At 33.5% G+C, this 18,996-nt stretch overlaps 4 protein-coding genes across 8 annotated transcripts; 2 read left to right on the top strand and 2 right to left on the bottom strand.

Annotated features, from left to right (window-relative positions):
* The first annotated feature begins 343 nt into the window (after positions 1-343).
* Positions 344-3,150, top strand: LOC105638293 (pentatricopeptide repeat-containing protein At3g22690). Its single transcript, XM_012222083.4, has one exon. The coding sequence runs from the start codon at positions 367-369 to the stop codon at positions 2,926-2,928; it is 2,562 nt and encodes an 853-aa protein (XP_012077473.3). The 5' UTR covers positions 344-366; the 3' UTR covers positions 2,929-3,150.
* Positions 3,151-3,382: 232 nt separating this feature from the next.
* Positions 3,383-6,009, bottom strand: LOC105638292 (FCS-Like Zinc finger 10). Of its 2 annotated transcripts, none has more exons than XM_012222082.4 (3): positions 5,738-6,009; positions 4,050-5,161; positions 3,383-3,954 (listed from the first exon to the last, which is right to left on the bottom strand). In XM_012222082.4, exons 2-3 carry the CDS (start codon positions 5,117-5,119, stop codon positions 3,801-3,803), a joined length of 1,224 nt encoding a protein of 407 aa, XP_012077472.1. In that variant the 5' UTR covers positions 5,120-5,161; positions 5,738-6,009; the 3' UTR covers positions 3,383-3,800. The 2 variants fall into 2 exon arrangements, with proteins under 2 accessions (XP_012077472.1, XP_020536435.1); XM_020680776.3 differs by lacking the exon at positions 5,738-6,009 and adding an exon at positions 5,570-5,720.
* Positions 6,010-10,090: 4,081 nt separating this feature from the next.
* On the top strand, positions 10,091-14,667 carry LOC105638395 (polyamine-modulated factor 1-binding protein). Of its 4 annotated transcripts, none has more exons than XM_037641113.2 (4): positions 10,091-10,289; positions 10,774-10,825; positions 10,948-11,099; positions 14,379-14,667. In XM_037641113.2, exons 1-3 carry the CDS (start codon positions 10,202-10,204, stop codon positions 11,096-11,098), a joined length of 291 nt encoding a protein of 96 aa, XP_037497041.1. In that variant the 5' UTR covers positions 10,091-10,201; the 3' UTR covers position 11,099; positions 14,379-14,667. The 4 variants fall into 4 exon arrangements, with proteins under 4 accessions (XP_037497041.1, XP_020536329.1, XP_012077574.1 ...); XM_020680670.3 differs by having other exon boundaries at positions 10,948-11,104; XM_012222184.4 differs by lacking the exon at positions 14,379-14,667 and adding an exon at positions 13,654-14,136.
* Positions 11,118-17,244, bottom strand: KAT3 (potassium channel protein). Its single transcript, XM_012222081.4, has 13 exons — positions 16,943-17,244; positions 16,105-16,320; positions 15,420-15,581; positions 15,276-15,333; positions 14,854-15,171; positions 14,427-14,666; positions 14,140-14,238; positions 14,025-14,057; positions 13,167-13,352; positions 12,981-13,058; positions 12,377-12,446; positions 11,662-11,814; positions 11,118-11,408 (listed from the first exon to the last, which is right to left on the bottom strand). The coding sequence occupies exons 1-13, from the start codon at positions 17,125-17,127 to the stop codon at positions 11,305-11,307; spliced, it is 1,902 nt and encodes a 633-aa protein (XP_012077471.1). The 5' UTR covers positions 17,128-17,244; the 3' UTR covers positions 11,118-11,304.
* Positions 17,245-18,996: the final 1,752 nt, after the last annotated feature.

Below are 18,996 nucleotides of genomic sequence, written 5' to 3'. Positions count from 1 at the left end.
GAAATAATAATTGAATTACTGCTAATTTATGAGACGATGATGAAAATATCTGATATCCATTCACGATAAATCATTAAGTTGGTATATAAAAATCCAGAATAAAAAATTCATTTACTTTACTAGATGCTTGTCAAAACAGCAGAACAAATAAAAACGAATAATTTCTCTAAAAAAAAAAAAAAATTGAAATTGTTAATCGTCTAAATATTCACCTAAAAAAATATCTACAATATTTTTGTTTATACTATTTATTGTTCTAGTAATTTTATAAAAAATAAAGCATCCCGGTATAAGGGCATTCTTGTCATTTTAACTCCGATCCAATCTTTATCAGAAATGGAGGGAACCGACGGCTATCGCAAAAAAATGGCCGTAGCTTCTTCAGCTGTCTCTCCATACGTCTCTCTCTCCACTAGTAACCGAAAGCCAATAATTCCTCAATCCATTTCAGTTCCAAGACCCAATTGCATTGTATCCTTGTTAAAATCTTGTTCAAATATAAGAGAATTCTCATCACTCCATGCTCATTTAATCACCACAAATCTCATAAAAGATTACCAGATTACCAACAATGTTCTTCATTTCTTGATCACAATCAATCAGCTCGATTGTGCCTATCAGATTTGTATCTATAACTTTGGACCTGAAACCCTAATCTGGAATACCCTTATTGAAAACCAACTAAAAGAAGGTTATCCGAAAGAAGTGTCAAAGACTTATTATCAAATGGTCATCCAGGGTGTACTGTTAAATTTGTCTACTTTTCACTTCCTGGTTCATGCTTGTTCTAGAAATTTTGCTCTTCAACAAGGCATTGAAGTCCATGGGAGGATTCTGAAATCTGGGTTGGCAGTAAATAAATCTCTGACCAACAATTTAATGGGTATGTACTCAAGATGTGGAAAACTGAAGGAAGTTTGCCAACTGTTTGAGAAAATGTCTCAAAGAGATGTTATTAGTTGGAATACTATGATATCTTGTTATGTTTCATTGGGGCTGTATATGGAAGCCTTGCATTTGTTTGATGAAATGATAATAGACGGAGTTAAACCGGATGAGATAACAATGGTTAGCTTGGTCTCAGCATGTACTAAGTTGAGGAATATTGAGATGGGCAAAAAATTTCATGTCTACATTGAAGACAATAATCTACAGATTGATGGAAGATTGTTGAATTGTTTGGCGAATATGTATGTCAAATGTAGTAAAATTGAGGAAGCGCATAGGCTTTTCACCAGATGTCATATATCTGAGGTGGATGTTGTTCTGTTGACTACACTAGTTAGTGGGTATGTGAAGACTAATATGATTGATGAAGCTAGGCGTTTGTTTGATCAAATGGCAAAGAGGAATCTGATATTGTGGACAGCCATGATATCCGGTTATGCCCAATATGGGGCTTATTATGAAAGTTTAGATTTGTTTAGACAAATGAGGTTTGAAAATGTGTTACCGGATGAGATTGCTCTTGTGACAGCACTTTCAGCTTGTGTTCATGTGGAAGATTTCAGGTTCGGCCGAGCAATTCATGGCTTGATTTTAAGGTACAGAATGATTGTTGATGGATTTCTTGGGAATGCTTTACTTGACTTGTATGGAAAATGTGAGAAACTCCATAAAGCACGAATAATTTTTGAGCAGTTGCCTTGTAAAAGTGTAGTATCGTGGAATTCAATGTTGGATGGCTTTTGCCGAAATGGAGATGTCAATAAAGCTAGAAATTTCTTCAACAACATTCCAGAGAAGGATATAGTTTCTTGGAACACCATGATCAAATTTTATGTGAAGCATGATTTGCTCAGAGAATCATTCGAGCTTTTCCAGGAGATGCAGAGTTCAAATGTAAAACCTGATAAGATCACTTTAATCAGCTTGCTCTCATCTTGTGCTAAAGTTGGAGCCCTGAACCATGGCATTTGGCTCCATGTTTACGTAGAAAAGAATGAAATTGTTATAGACAACATGATGGCCACTGCCTTAATTGACATGTATGGGAAGTTGGGGTGCACTGATATGGCCTACGAGCTCTTTTGTGAATTAACTGAAAAGAATGTATTTGTTTGGACAGCTATGATAGCGGCATATGCCATGGAGGGTCATGCCCATAAAGCTATTCATATTTACTCGGAAATGGAGGAAGTGGGAATAAAACCAGACTATGTCACCTTCATAGCTCTTCTTTCTGCTTGTAACCATGGAGGTTTAGTCAATGAAGGCTACAAATATTTTGAAAAAATGAAAAGTCTGTACAAAATTAGCCCAAAGATTCAGCATTATGGGTGTATAGTTGATCTTTTGGGTCGAACCGGACGCTTGGAAGAAGCAGTCAAGTTCATTGAAACAATGCCAATAAAAGCAGATGTATCTATATGGAGTTCCTTGATGAGAGCATGTGGAAACTACAACAACGTGGAATTAGCAGAATTTGCATTTAAACATCTGATAGAGATAGACCCTATAAATGATGGAGCTTATGTGCTGATTTCCAACATATATGCAAATGCAGGTAGATGGGATGATGTAAGTAGTACGAGAATGAAACTACATGACATTGGAGTAAGGAAGCAACCAGGTCTCAGTCTAATGGAACAGTATGGCGTTCTTCATGAGTTTACAGCTGGTAGTTTCTCAAATCCTAAATCTGAAGAAATCCGTTTCATGTTAGAAGAAATTGAGAGAAGATTACTGAAGCAAACACGACCGGAAAACTCATCTCGACACAGCGAAAGGTTGGCTGTTACATTTGGTCTAATAAATAGCCATGGAAACTCTACCATAAGGGTTGTGAATAATGTGAGGATTTGTGAAGATTGTCACTTATTTATGAAGTTAATATCCAAGGTTTATGGTAGAGAAATAGCTATAAGGGATAACTATAGATTTCATAAATTCAAAGATGGATATTGCTCATGTAAAGATTATTGGTGAGGGAATAGTCTCTTACAAGTAAATTCTCCCTAGATATTCAATTGACATATATAAAGTTAATAAAAGTTAAACGAGTTAATTGTACAATGTAAGTTGTTATGCAATGAGCTAGTAGTAGCGTAGTGCAGACAAAACATATCACCTCGTGATGGTGTAATATTTGGACCCACAACCCTGCAAGAACTTGTATTATTATTATTATTATTATTATTTTACTGTAAATGAGCTTGCAATTTGAGAGAAAAATGTCAACATCTCCTAGAAGCTTACATCACTCCTAAGGAAAACGAGATAATTACAAATACTAATTTCATCTTCCCTAAATTGGCTCTCCTCCTGTAAATATCACTTGGTGACTCCTGATTTTGTCCTCTAAGGGAAGGAACAGGTATTACTTACCGGCATGAAATTTGGAATCACATTCTTGAAAATTTGCAAGCTTAGGAAAACAGCATACAATAATAATTAATAGCATTTTATATATTAAGTCACAAAAAGGACTTGTGGAGTTTGCAGACTTATACAATAACTCTTGCAATAATAGAGATAGATGAGAAAATTAATCAGATAGGGTAGCCTCAAAAATCAGCAACCACTGTTCTAGGTGAATTATAAGGCCATATGAGTCTAAAATCAAAATTTTAATTTTTTTTTTCAAAAAAAAAAAAAGTCAAATTAAAAATCCACTCACCATGACCGTGAATAATGAAACATGAAGAGCAAAGGAAACAATGTACAAAACGATCATCCATGGCTGCTAATAGATGACACATAAACAGCTCTTTCGAGACGGTTGATCAAGGGTGTCTATCTTTGCTAATAGTTTCATCAATCACGGGCATGGTGGATGTTATTAAGCCATGCTAGTGAATTTATGGAGCATCAAAAATTCCATTTTCAAAAAGTTCCTCCCCATTGTCGAATATTGGCGACTCATCAGAACATTTGTTGATTGCCTTCTCCATTTCTTCATCATTCATAATCTCCTCTGAACGACAACTTAAACTGCAAAAGGCTTTCTCACCTCTGAAAGACATAAAAACGAATCAGCACCTCAAAGAAAATAACATCCTCAAGAAAAACAGCAATGTATATTATATGCATATGAAATTTGGACAAACCTGTATATGTAAATGTCTTTTCCACCTTCCAATTTTTTGCTGCAATGGTAGCAGAAGTTCAAAAAATCGTTCAAGGGAAATGTTCTTGGAATTGCAGAGCTTGTAATAGCCTGAGGAATTCCAATCTCCTTCCCTTCATCAGAGTAACATTCCAAGATGCAGTCACCATAAATGTGAGTTTTTTTGGGGTTGGGACCATGTGAAATGACACATGTATAGTCCTCAGAGTTCTCAATCTCACTTGCAGAGAGAGAAGCAATATATCCACTAGCAGAGCCAACAGGCATTGGAGCTAAGTTCAAATCCATATGCAAAGATTTGTTTGAATTAGGGCTTACCCCGGAAAATTGAAGAGGAGAGTTAGCCCGGGTAGTTAGATTATTCAAATGGGAATTCCCAGAACTCAAGTTGGAATTCCGGTCAGCTAACCGCGACAGGGTTGAAAATGACTTGCAGGAATCCAATGAACAAGACCTGATTTTTCCATATTGTTCAGGTTCAGATAGGGCTTCTCCAATCTCAAAAACAACATCAGAGCTGCCCTTTGGAAGAGGAGATTTGATAGGTGTATGAGGGGAAATTGCAAAATTTCTTGGCAAAGACTTTGGTGCCTCAAAAGAATTAACGTTGGGTTGAAAATTTGGGGTTTTAATTCTCACTTTTTGTCCAAAAAGAATGTTCTTGCTCTCCGAAGATCGCAGAACTTTCCCAGAATGTTTCATTTCATCATCATCAAGAGAATTTACAATGCTTAAGCCTACTTTACTGCAATCCCAGCTCTTCTGGTTCTGTTGCCCAATGTGAGATGACCTTGGGGAGCGATGAGGGTTCCCCAAATTTGAAAACACCCTAAAATCTAGAGGAGATGTTGGGCTTCTAACAGAATCACAATCTGATAAACCCTTAGGAGTTGACCCAACAAACAGACCAGGAACACTGAAAAAGGAGTTTGTTTTGTGACTGTTTCCAATGGAATCAGACTGGATATAGGACTCAGAATCAGGATCAGACATTGTTAAGGGACCCATTTGTTGATCTTTCTGGTGCGACCTGGTTCTCTTCCTCAACATTACCCCAAAACCTTCGCTGGGAACACCAAAATTCCCCTTAATCTGTATCAGAACCACAGTTTTGAATAAATAAACCAGTGTTGCTATGTATTAGGGGAAAACCATTAGAACCAGCAGGAGCTAAGATTATGTGCGTAATAAACAAGATTATCAATCACCAAGCTTATAAATTAATAATGAAGATTAGAAGAAAAATGTGCTCAAAGATTAGCATTTAAAAAAAAAAAATCCTAAAATACCCACATAACAACTAGATTAAAACACAAACATGTTCTAAACAAAAAGGGAAAAAGAACCAACAAATGAAAGCTATCAATCAATTGCAAAGCGGTAAGGAATAGAAAATCCCAAATGCAGAACTCTCTCTTAGAAGTAAAACATTATCCATCTTGAATTTCCACATGAAACAGAAAAACCCAGATGATAAATCAATCAAAGAGAGGAGGATACCCAGATAAGAAATCCCCAAAATGCAATGAAAAAATCTCCAAAACCAGCCAATAACACAAAAGAACATGATCGAGGCATTAAAATGTCAACAAGCCCCCAAATTAGAGTGCTAAAAAAATGAATAAACTGATAAAAATAAGAACTTCAATCAGAGAATAAAAATCACACCTGGGTTCCTTTATCGTCCTGTGGAAACTACAAGGAAATGATATTCAAGAGAAGAGACCCAAATGCAGTAAAAAGTAAAAGATGGGTTCTTTTCAAGCTCAGTCTCTATACAAGCCCGAGTAGAAACTTGCACAGTACTCCTCTTTCTCTCTCTCGCTCTCAAAATTAGCAAGCCAGTGAGCTTCTGAAATACTCCATACACACACCCACAAACCCAATCTCTCTCTCTCTCTCTCTCTCTCTCTCTTGCTTTCTCTCTCTACGTGGCAGTAAGTGCTTTTGTACATTTCTGCCTTTCTCTTTCTTTGAAAGTGTACGTATACAAATACAGTCTTTGCCCACAGAATTGTGTCTCTCTACAAATTTTTCTTGAAGATAGACATAAATTTGACCTGTCTTCTTTTGTCACTTCTTTCTCTCACTTTTATCCATTTTTGTCTTTTAATAATTTTTCATTTCTCTCAACCATCAATACTTCATTTACTTTGTGTTACCCTATAATCATTCTGAATCTTGAATTCTAACTTCACTTTTCAGACCCTTTCAATGCCTCATTTACCTTCAAAATTGGATGCTTTAAATTAAACCAATTTGAAAATATCTTGATGGATTCTAGTATTTCATCAATTCATGTATTTAATTCAAATTGATTTTATTGGTCAAAAGTATTTAATAGAGGAGTGTTTAAATTTATATTTCATATTTAAATCTTTATTATAAAAAGATCAAAATAAAATATAAAAGTTACGCCGAGTATAATCAAAATGAAAATAAAATTAAAATGAGAGCAAAAAATAATGAATGGGATAAAATTAGGTAAACACAAACTCGCGATTTTATTTATCTTAAATTTATTGATTTGACAAAAAATAATTATCAAAAATAATTAATTTCTTTCATTTTCTTTAAAACACTAATTTACAGTAAATTTCTTTGTAACCAAAAGATTATATATATTAATAGTTGTTTCTAGACAATTCTAGTATGCTTACGTGGAAACGTGTTTTTTATTTTAAATTAAAATTGGGTATTATTTCAGGTCCAATAAAAAATGAAATGGGGAAAACATGATGAAGAGAAGAGTGGTTGAGTGTACTTCTTTACCCTTTTTTAGACTGTCAGTCATCACAAAACGACAAAGTTGCCTCTTAACTGGTTTCTGTGGAAACTGACAAACGGTAACGGCAATTAACTCTAGTTAAGGGGCTGAGTTAACAAAGTTCAGTTAATCGGACCGACAGTCGACTTGGAATCCGTAAAAAAAAGGTAGAAAATCGAATTACTCATCTGCCCTTCGCCAAATTGCTTTACCGACAACTGACTTGCTAAGGGGTACCATCTGATTGAGACGGTTAAAAAAATCTCTCAAATCAAACCAGAAAATATGATTTGGAAATTTTTCTGATTAAATTACACTACCAAAGCCAAACCGTAAGAAATAAATCCAATTTGGTTTGATGGGTACAATTTGAAGAACCATTTAATGAACAACTTTAATTTTTGCGCGGTGATAAAAGAAAACGGTTAAATACCCTAAATCATAAATAAAATATTTTTAATTTGATTAAATTTACATTTAATTTTATCAAATTATTTTATCTTTCAAAAGACAATTAAGTGATTAAAATTTTTAATAAAAGAGCGGTAAAGGACGAGGGAGATGATGAATTACATAAATTTAAAATTTTAATTGTTTAGTGGAGGGAAACAAATACGTAGATTGTACTATTGCGATTGGATAATAAAATTTCAGCTTTAAATTTGGATTGATATTAGCGTAAAATTAGAAATTTCAGTTAAAATTTTTCTTCTCTTTTTCTCCAAATTTGCTCGCAGAAAAGAAATGTTGGAGTCAAATTTCAAAACTCAACTCATTTAAATAGAAATCAATTCACAATTCCAAAAATTTAATTCTCAAACACTATGAACACAATCTTGCACATGTTTATATACTATACACCTATATACCTTAATATAAATATATCTTAAGAAACATATATATTATACACATGTTTAGCATAGTTCGATTTGGCCGGTTTTCTTTTTTTTTTTTTTCAAAATCATAAACTAAATTTATCACAGGATTTTTAAAAATCATAATTTTACATTAAAAAATATATTTATATTATAGGAGGGTAGCCACTGATATATAAATTGGTTCAAATATATACACACCAACTCTAATTAATCTCGTATAAAAAAGATTTAAGGATATTGGTGAGTAAACCAATACATGTACGTACGCAAACCGTGTAACTTAGGAGCGTGCTTGAGAGCTAAAACGGACACTTAGCGTATAAGGGCAATGTGATAAATTCAGATTCACGGATTAACAGTAATAAAAATAAAGCTTGCGCCTTCGATTCGCCGAATACAGTAACTGAACAATGGTCCTAACCCAGAGTCAACAACCCCTCCTCCATTGCTACTCTTGGTTGGGGGCACGTGACGACGGCAACCATCGTCAACTAACGGCAACGAAAAATTACTTGTCCCTTTCAAGTGCCACGTCATCCAGTTAGCTAACATAACCAGTGTTAAAACCCAACTGGAAGTTATCATTTTTCCTCTCGCTCTCTGTTTAAGCTTTTTTTAACTTTTAGGTACTACCCTATCTTGTCGTCTTCCGTGATTCAGCTTTCACGATTTTGGGCCTGCATGGAGGATAATGGACACGTGTACGTTAACGCCACTTTTCCCGATGAAATTCATCGGTGATCAAGAGAAGAGAGATGCAAAATGAGACCGGTCATCGACGGTTGATTAATCCTTTACCCGTACTACGTCACTTTTTCATTACTTACGTGGCTTATTTCAAATGGTTTGTGCTCGAGAATGAATCTAGACCTTTTTCTATCAATAAATAAAGATCGAAATAATATTATTTTCACAAAAAAAAAAACCTAACAATATATTAAATAGTTTGTGTGTGTATATATATATATATAATAATGTAAATTGAGTATCGGTTTTTTTTTTTTTTTTGAAATTTTAAATTGAGTGTTAGTAATTAAAATGTTTTATTCACTTGTATTTCTTTAGTAAAAAAGAAATTATCGTTCAAAGTTTGAGAATTATCCATTTCACTCCTGAAATTCAAAAATATTATATTGGACCCTGGAGTTTGAACTTTTAATTTCGTCACTTACCAACAACACATTATAATTTATATTATAAGATATTTAATTATTAAGAGGCAAATTATAAGAATAAATTTATCAGTGATTTAAAATTACATTGTAATAATATAATTATTGTTCACATAATTGCTTGATTTTAATGTAATTTAAATTAATACTTGACCCACTCTACCCTTGACAAATTACTACTATAAGGTTTGTTTTTCAACTAAAACATCTATAATAAGGTATTCCCTTGTTAAGTGTATGAGACAAATTCCTTTGCTATAAATAAGGATAGTGAATGATAACTCTGAATTTTGTATTGAAAATACACTGAATTGCTGCACATCTACCAGACATCGTAGTAAATGAATATATATTAATTATATTATTCACTTAAATACTAATCTTCAATTTTTATTCAAAAAATAAAAAATAAAAGAAAATCTGTTTCCTTATCTTAGAAGTTACACACGTGCTAGCCTGCTAGGTTCTACACGTCCACCTCCACGGGTACCAAAAAATTCCCACAATGCAAAATTCCTTAGGAACATATATGAATTAATTAATTATTATAAAGTATTTTTTTATTTTAATTTCAATTTTGGCGGTGATTGCCTCGTCGAGAAGATACGGTCTTTTGATATTTTATATACAATTAAAATTATGATCCTTAATGTTTGGATTAAGAGCAACATTTGCCATCTAACTTTTACTGTGTTTGTGTGTAACAGAAGATAGTGTGGAGACTTGGGTTCATTTGATTATTATTTTTGGAAATTTTTTTTAATTAAAATCTGGAATAACAAGGTCCAACGACACACTAGCCATAAATTTCGAGTTTTCATTGTCTAGTGTGCTTCCGTTGTCGGTGTATGAGTTCATCAGATTAATAACTAATAAAAAAAACTGTCACAATTTTGTACTATTTTACCATTTTTTTTCCCGGTGAATCGACACAAATACCTTTGAAAACGTGGCAACAAAAGCTAATACTTTTAATTTTTGGGCTTTTTTTATTTTTAAAAAATATACAAATTTCATATGCTTTTTTGTTTTTCTTCTCTTCAGGTTCAAGGTTCAAAGTAAAAGAGAGTGAGAATTCAGAAACCCATCAAATCTCCAAAATCCAGCCCACTTAAGGGGTGAGCCCATGCCCAATGCATTTAAATAATGGGCCTTTTTGGTATTTCATACCTTCAAAAACATTTCCTACTTCCCCTCACAAAAATCGCGCCACCAAGCAGAATACTAACAGTAACACTTTGAACAAACTCACCTCTCGCTCCCGCCGATTCCACACAAGTCTCTCTCATAGGAAAAAGCTTCAAAAGCGTCTGCAATGGCTGCTCGAACAGGAGATGATCCAGACGCTCAGGCTATTGCCTCTTCTCCAGAAGTCGAGTCTCAGCTCTCTTCTCTACTTTACGGTTCGTTCCCGCGCACTTACATTCAAAATGCTAATTTCACTTCTCTAATTCTCTTTTGAATCACGATCGTGTTATTTTAAGCACTCGATTTTCTAAATATTGTTTCTTAGTTGCATCTGTTGGATGATAATGTGCTAATTAGACGAACTCGCTCAGTTTCTTAGCATTTGTATGATTGATCGAGGTTAAGCAGATTTTAAAACTATGTATTACTCGAAATTATTAGATTGTTTCCGATCGAGGTTTTTGCAAGTTCTCTTTGATTAGGATTCTGTAACGATTCCGATTCTAATTAATTATTTACAAACTGTCCTTCTTTAGTGTAAACGTTGGGTGATAATGGTAGTTTGAAGTTGCCATTTTCTGTCTCCCGTTTGGTAACTCTGTATCATTAATAACGGTTCCATGATTGTATTATTTTAAATGTTTATTCTCTTTTTATCTATTATTTTTAAAAATCTCAAGTTCTTTTGGTTGTTTGCAGACATGTCGCAGCAGGTTCAGACGACAATGGGGAACATGCTTAAGATGATAGTGTATGTGTGTGTTCATACTCAGTTCCTAATCTGGATCTTTTGTAATTTACGTCCTGCATCCTGCATCTTCATGCCCGCATCTGGTTTATGTCTTATTTTCTTCCTTGATGAACCTGCTGCAGTGAAATTGATCAAAACTCTGCTGGAATAATGGAAGAGATAGAGAAATGCAAAGAGTCTACCCTTGAGCGGAAGAAAGTATTGGAGGAAGAGAAGGAAAGGTTTCAGAAAGCTGCTTTCACTGCATTAGATATGCTCAACAACAGATGCTAAAGTACTGTAAGCTCAGAAATTTTGTTAAATATTTGCTGCTTGTATTCCAACATACAAACAAATATATTATTGCCAACTGATCACAGTATTATCACATTATATTCGTATACACACATAAACAAAATGCGTAGGCGGTATGTATTTCCCCCTTGTTGTCGCATGTGACACATCTCCAACTCTTACAAGTAGTTTTCCGAAGGATCATTTTAGAAAATATGTAAGTGATCATTTTCTCTTATTGCAACCAATTCTTCCACTTCTGAGCCATCTTCCATGAGAATGGTTTTTCCTTCTTTGCCAAACTTCTTTTCTGCATTCGTCAAATTTAAGAAAGTTCAATAAATCGCATGCTTAAAAAGGTGAGGTCCTATAAGGCCTTCAAATACATGAGAGAATGAATGTGAGATCATAGATGCGTTTTATTTAGCGTCTTAAAGAAATATTTATGGATTAAATATGAACAAGGCTCGTATTGCTAGATATATAGATAAGGTTCTTATTTGCTAAGGACATATCTTCATATTGATTATAAAGGAAGATCAGCATCTGCAATATGGTTATACCTGCTAATCTGAAAAGATCTTCTATCGAATCAGGCAAATGTATGAGCTTTCCCAATGTGTCACCTTCTGTTGGATTGTCATTTGGATGATGCCCATGGATTATAACCCTGATGGGATATTTGCTTGATATTGGATGTGAAGTTTCTGGTCGTCCTGCAAAATTGTTAGATGAATCTCATCCATAGCTAAAAGGAACTTTACATGTTCATTATTATTATTATTTTTTGAAATCTTGTATTGGAGAAACTCGATAGCCCTTGTGCCAAGCAGAGATGTTGTATGTGTCAGCAGAAAATTGTAGATGTCAGAATTAGGTAAACTGATATGTTTTTACTGTAGCAATAGTATCTGTTAACACGAGTTCTCTAATCAAATGTGGTTTATGATGAATACACATATTTATATGGAGCATATGGATTGGAATTCCGATAATATTATAGTCATGAATGAGATGCCCTTGGCCACTATCCAAGAATGGGATAGACAATCCCTTCATCTTCCACTCCAAAGCTGATAGAAGCCAAAACATTTGCATTCCAATAAGAGTGAAGTGAACATTTACTGCAATGATCGGTCAACTGGTTGTGAAAATTCCACTAGATTGTGGAATAGTGCAGGCACATTTTACGTTTTTGTTTGCCTTCATAGATGTTTTCGTGGGCAACCTTTTAAGTATGAGAAGATATAGTTCATGGTCCTAAGGTGCCCTCTTTACCTGTTACACTTGCATCTCCATCCGAATTTAGTGCTGCCAAATTTTGTATCTCCTCATTTTCTTCTGTGTGCTGCAAGCAGAAAATGTCCCTCAGAGATAATAATCTAACATGACAAATAGTGTTGCCATTCATACTGGCCCTTATGAACTATATATAAATACATAATCCCCTTGAACCATGCATCTCTATTTATTGTTGGTCTATAACAGCCAATGAAATTTGATGTACTGTCTGATACAAAAATAAAACATCTTGGGGTAATCTATACTTTTAGGCAATTTCTCGAACTGGAAATAATTAGTTCACTTCAAAAATCATTTTCAAAATCAATTCCCCTGATTTAAAATCTTTGGCATTTAGTTTAAAAAGTGACGTCCAAAGTTCAAAAACAAAACTAGTATGATACATTCTTTGCCCTTCTTTATTTTCAGAAAGCTGTATCACCAACAATTTTCATTATCCCTAACCACTCTCCCCCAGTGGTACACCAGGATTGTACTGTATGTGCACATGCCAGTTTAATGGATGAATGCAGTATGCAAATCAGAATGATATTTAATAATGTTCATGTGTCTGACAATGACACTAGTTAATAAGGTATACCTCTATATTCATGTCATCCAGAAATTCCAGTGAAAAGGGTATTTCTTGTAGCATCTCCTTTTTTAGTTCTTTCAAGTACTGGAAAAAACGAACTTATCATAAACAAATAAAGCTTTAGAGTGAAATATTAAAGTCAAGAAGTGATTGTAATTGGCATGGTATGAGACAAAAATAACTTTTCTAAACCTGAACAAAGTTGGAGATAATTATTTTTCCATCTTCACTTTGTGGCTGCACAATTTGCTTGAAATGGTGATGGCTCATCCTGATGACCTGGGAAAGCCTCTTGGTTCTCACTGTAAATGGCTGTGGAATATTGAATATAACTCCTATTTCTCCAGCCACTTCTTGAGATCCTAGTTTTGACAAAATCTGAAGAATTCTTATGAATATTTATTTTTATAGCAAGGGAAAACTTTGTTAATTTCACATCACTGTGATGATTTTTTCTTCAGTTAGCTTGTATGTATTTCTTTAAAAGCTCAAAAATTTGTGATACTGGAAGTAATAACATGAATTGAGATCTCATAATTAGTGGCCTATATTTTTTTATTTCCTCTTACATGATTATTGCGTAATAGCATCTCCTTATTGTTTATGCAATAAGAGAATTTATAATTGAAAGAAGTTTGTTTAGCGATACATTAACCTGCTTGTTGACTTAATTCCTCAGGATCTTGTTGACAGTAAAGCGGCCTGTTGAGTGCAATTCTGTTGTGGACTGTCATTTTAGTGATGTTAGTTGAAACTATCAGCATCGGAGAGAGATTATTTTTAGTGAATTTGCTTCTATAGCAGTCACTCTATGTGCAAATTGGAGTTAATACTTTAAACCAGGTTTTCGAGTACAATGTACTATGATTACCTAGTTGAACAGAATTGCTGCAGAAAATTTAAAATCCAATGCTTGAGCTCTGCTTGAAGTCTCATCTTTGTGTATGGAATATTCACTCAAAATATTACATACTGGTTACTCAAGCACTGATATAAGCAAATGAAATTTCATTCAGGAAGTTGTTATTATATACATATATTTGTAAATACCTGCTCTGTTCCATTCTTGTATGTCAGCACGTCCTGCAATATGTAATACAACTCAGATTTGTCATCCAGGACTATATAGGATGTCATTTTTTCTGTGAAAAAAAAGGAGCCATACCACTTCTCCAGACACCAAAATGTAGAAATCTGTTGGAATCTCATTTTGTAAGATAATTTCCATCTTGGGTGGATAGTATTCTGCTTTCATTTCTGATACCTGAAGAAGAAAGAAAACATATTCCTGAAGCTGCAATTACTTTCTCTGGATGCGTTAATCACAATCTACCATTCATAACATAATCATTACTATTTTATTTGTGTATTTAGTCCTTGACGCGATTTCTTTTGTAATTACAGCAGTAGCATTTTTAATATAAAGTATTCAGAGAGCAAAGGATGTATTACCAGCAGAGTAATGAGGTCTTCAGAGACTCCTTTGGTTAAATAGCTATTTTCAACAGTGTTACGGAAAAGATGCTGAGCAATGCTGGATCTTATCGCTTTCGGTAGGCCTTCTAACACTTCTTCTTGCTGTAATTCAGCTGTCTTGAACTTTAATTGCATGTGTGCAAGCATTTGCTCTTTCAAGCCTTCTGGGAGTCTATTTTTGCTAGCATATCTTAATATTTGATTAATGGCATCCCTCTGTCAAACCATTTTCCATAATACGCATTAATAATTACTGGCAATACTTTCTAGTAATGGTCTCTTAGGATTTGGGAGCTGTTAAATTTAGAGGTTGACGAAACATGATAATGGTTTGATTTTTAGGGCTTTTAAGATGGTAGCAGTTATGTTTTACAGACAGGCAAAGAGTAGAAATTTTATTTACCATAAAAAAGGTTCGAACAGCACTGTGGACAATGAGATTTGTCATGTTTCCGATTATATAAGCAGTGAGCCCAATGTTGAATAGCATGTAGAACATATTGAAAACCTTCTCTCCTGTATTTACTGCATGCAAGTCTCCATAGCCAACTGTAGTTAGAGTGACAATTGACCAGTAAATAGAATAGGTATAGCCTAGCCAAATGCTTCTATGTTTGAAATCTTCGACCTCAAGTCCTATCCATGTATGATCTGGTGGATTATGATGGGCAGCCAACCAGAAATATGCACATCCTGCTGAGTGCACTACAAATAGTATAACCTGTCTTGGATTAAATAGAAATCTTCATCAGGAAAAATTTATCAAGTGTGTTTAGAGAATTTTATTGATTAGTGACTAATGGAGGACAGTTAAAAAATGTTTACACTAATTAGTTTAAAGAGTCTTGTCCAAAAGTAGCTGAAGCGTATGTCTTTCTCTAGCCTGGATCAGAAAAATCGAATTTTTGATAAGTTGGAGGACAATAATAATGAGTATCTTGACCATGTAAGAGCGGAACTTATATATACCTTTTGAAGAGATCACTAAAGCGCCTGAGTCGCCAGAGTCGAAGCAGGTTAAGACAGTTAAAAAACTGTCCTTGGTGCAATTTGCCGGTGAAGATTCTGTATATTTGTTGAAATGGTAGAGTTGAAGCTACGTCCATAGGGAACCATAAGGTCTTGACATATCTGTAGAAAATGAAAATATTAAGCACCAATAGGCTAGTTTACGGACCCTGACAATTTACTTTGGCTTTTTTTCTTACTTTGGTGCTTGAGCGGGGGGAGATATTGTGATGCCAAAAAATAGATGTAACTTCCATACCAAGCATAAAATCTTGACACAATTGATTTTTGGGATAGACTTTTGGGAATTATTGATTGGTTTTGTACACTGGTAGCCAGTGGCGGATCCAAGAAAAAGAATTTTTAGGTTGAATGTATAATAAACTACAGTAAAGAGTGTTTATTCGGAATTTTAAGAGGGATTAATTGAAAAAAATACATATGTATCGAAAGTAAATTAAGGAGAAAAAAAAAGCAATTGACCACTTTTTACAATGTAGATTTGCGCGACTACTGAAACTTACATTTACGGCATTTTTAATTTTTTTTTAAATAATTGCAAAATCTTGGTAACATTCTTTTTTTTTTAAATAAAAAAAATCGAACTTATGAAGTAATTAATTTGAGATGTATTTATAAAACATACCTTAGTGCAATTTTCTTGTGATCATCAACAAGAAGATAGGTAGTTTTGTCCAAGTAAGCCACAAAGAAAGTAAGGATAATGTCAATGGCAAAGAAGGCATCAACCACAAGATCGATGATCATGAATCCTCCGGTAGTCGCTTTCTTGAAAGCTAGCTCAAACGGAGATGCCCACGCAGAGTATAATACCAGTACCACAAGGAGCGTTTGCCACCACCTGCGATATCAGTATAATACTTAACACTAGTCCCTGCCGGTCCTCCACCGGATTTTCTTAATTAAAAATAATGGAAAGAAAATTCAGAACGTGACATGTGAGTATACAGTTGGAACATTGGTTTACGAGCCTTTTTTTTTTCAAATGTTAACACTGGAATTTTTATATGGGTGAATTTTGAATTAATTTCAAGAGTTAATTAGCTATTCAATAAGTGTTAATCAACCTTTTTTTTTCCCTTGCTTAATCTTTTGATTCAAAAAAGAATAATCTGATTTTGATCAGACAAAACAGACGAACTTATGTGAAATGTAAAAATTGATTTCTCATAATTATATTTTACAATACAAAATTAAAAATAAAAGGAGGTTATATTACAATATTTTTCTTGCTAATATTGATCATTTGAATTTCATGGAGTTGGAGATTGGGATTAGCGAAGCATTGAAGTTGTCAAGTAGATTTCTTGTTGCCTTGGGACATTTAACCATTAGTTGTTAGATTCAAATGGTTAGTAATCCTTTGCTAGAGTTGAAGAGCACAAAAACAAAAGATATATTTTCACTTTACAAGGGAGAGAGTCCTGCAAAAGTCGAGGGGAAATAGTAGTGAAGGTAATTACCTGTATCTATAATCGTAGGGAATAATGACATATTTCTTAACCGGCAAGTGCTCGTCATCAATAACAGTTCCAAAAGCTGGTAAAAGGCTGCTTGAAACTGAGGTTATGTTATTTATCATTTGGCTGCTCCGCCTTCGTAACAACCATGGCAGTGGCGCGGACGATGATCTTGTTGTTTCTTCCATTCTTGGCCAGTCGGTGAGAGAGAGAGAGAGAGAGAGAGAGAGAGAGATACTATATCTGTATCATTGTATATGTATGTGAGGAAGGTGGTAATGAGCTTTCATAGACTATTTTTTTATTTTATAAGAATCTGTTTTATTTGGAGATGCTTAAGCTTTGACCAATTTGATTATATTGAATTACATGGATTAATAGCTGATAAAAATTCAAAAAAAAAAAAAAAAAAAAAAAAAGGGTGAAGAGTTGACCTGTATGTCCTATTCTTTTCTTATCATCACCGGCCTAATGCATCAAATTGCTCTTGAATTTTTTTTTTTTTTTACTTTAAATTGCTCTTGAATTTTGGTATATAATTATTTAATTCTTCAATTTTAGTCATATATATATATGTGAATTATTTGGGATCTCCATTTTTAAAATTTAAATCCCTTCATCACTTTCCTTATTAATATAACGTGAAATGTTAGTATTACCTTAATGAAAACATGTGTCTCCCTCTCTCTCTCCCTTCCAAATAACTGCAAAACCTAAATGAAACTCCATTTTTTGAGTTTGTGTTTGTGAATATATTCTTATTTTTCAAAAAAAAAAAAAAAAAGATTTGGATGAGGACAAATTAACAAATACCAAAGATTTTTTAAAATTTCGCATTAACAAATTATTTATTTGTGACAGAATTTGAGGGCAACCGAATGGAGAGGAAAAATAAAATAAAAGATAAAAACATAGGGAAAGCAAATCTCGAGTTGGCATGAATCGAAAAGAGAGAAATGAAGTTGGTAGCGGTTTCTGATACAAAGCAACACAGAAACAGTTTTCATTACTTTAATATCATTATACTTACCATAAATATGCAAATATTTAGACTTTTATGTTCAGTTTTTGATATTCTAATGCTAGCAGTAGATTTTAAAACAGAAAGAGTAAGGAGAAGTTGATAATTACAATAGCTGTTTTCAGGGCAATTATGTTGTCGTATCTATCCAGTTGGGCTTTACAAGGAAAGTGCTATTATAGAAGAAAGGTTGTATCTTTTACCTACTTTCCTTTTCTGGGTATCCTTTCCTGAATGTGATAGGTCTCTCTCTCTTCTTTGCAAGAGCAATTTCGTAACATAATCCTTTTCCCTTTTTTTTTTTTTTTTTTTTTTTTTTTTTTTTTTATAACTTGATAAGGAAAAAGCATTTTTAAGCTCTTACATTTATCGACTGTTATGCATTAAATCCCTGAAATTTTATTTATTGATATTTTCAACTTTTATTTTTATTCAAATTAAACCGTTATTTTACTGAGTCATGAAATATGCAACTATTACTGTCTGAAATCAGGTTTTTCTGAAGTTGGAAGAAAGTAGACAATAGTAATGGAAGGGTTAGTTTTTTTTTTTTTTTTCCTTCGAAAATTAAAAATTTGACATTGTATTTACCTTTATTTTGCTCTTTAGATAAAATTGAGGTTTTCTCATACCATGTTATTATTGAAACCTCAGTAACTTTGATTTCTGTTTTCTGTTAGTTAATTAAGAGTTTAATTTTGATAAAAATAAAAATTGAAGCATACAATGTCGACAGATAAAATTTTGGGTTTTATAGATAAAACTAAATAAGTTTGGGGCTTAAATATTTATTTTGCAAAAAAGGTATGTTTTTTTTTTTTTTTTTTTTTTTTTTTTTTTTTTTTATTATAATGACAAAAAAGGTATGTTAAAAATGTTGAAAAAGTGAGATGCATTGGAAACATACCAAATTTATCGGGTGCAAAGTATATAATATTTTACCAAATTTGGTTTAGAAACATTACCAAACTTGACTCAAATATACTCATTGGAAAGACAGAACAAAAATCCAAAACTTTACTTCTCAAAAGAAAAA

Source organism: Jatropha curcas, chromosome 8, assembly GCF_041381405.1.
Source record: "Jatropha curcas cultivar XTBG-Jc1 chromosome 8, XTBG_Jcur_1.0, whole genome shotgun sequence".
Lineage (NCBI taxonomy): Eukaryota > Viridiplantae > Streptophyta > Magnoliopsida > Malpighiales > Euphorbiaceae > Jatropha > Jatropha curcas.
The sequence above is the reverse complement of the archived record's forward strand: the minus strand, read 5'-3'. Positions and strand labels throughout refer to the sequence as shown.

Coding starts and splice junctions, on each gene's coding strand:
- LOC105638293 (XM_012222083.4), top strand. CDS start 367: ATGGCCGTAGCTTCTTCAGCTGTCTCTCCATACGTCTCTCTCTCCACT.
- LOC105638292 (XM_020680776.3), bottom strand. CDS start 5,647: ATGCCTCGATCATGTTCTTTTGTGTTATTGGCTGGTTTTGGAGATTTT. Junction 5,162..5,569: donor TTTGGGGATTTCTTATCTGG/GTATCCTCCTCT, acceptor GTTCTGATACAG/ATTAAGGGGAATTTTGGTGT. Junction 3,955..4,049: donor AAAGACATTTACATATACAG/GTTTGTCCAAAT, acceptor TATGTCTTTCAG/AGGTGAGAAAGCCTTTTGCA.
- LOC105638395 (XM_037641113.2), top strand. CDS start 10,202: ATGGCTGCTCGAACAGGAGATGATCCAGACGCTCAGGCTATTGCCTCT. Junction 10,290..10,773: donor GCTCTCTTCTCTACTTTACG/GTTCGTTCCCGC, acceptor GGTTGTTTGCAG/ACATGTCGCAGCAGGTTCAG. Junction 10,826..10,947: donor AACATGCTTAAGATGATAGT/GTATGTGTGTGT, acceptor AACCTGCTGCAG/TGAAATTGATCAAAACTCTG.
- KAT3 (XM_012222081.4), bottom strand. CDS start 17,127: ATGGAAGAAACAACAAGATCATCGTCCGCGCCACTGCCATGGTTGTTA. Junction 13,059..13,166: donor TTATCTCCAACTTTGTTCAG/GTTTAGAAAAGT, acceptor CGTTTTTTCCAG/TACTTGAAAGAACTAAAAAA. Junction 12,447..12,980: donor TGGATGACATGAATATAGAG/GTATACCTTATT, acceptor TTCTGCTTGCAG/CACACAGAAGAAAATGAGGA.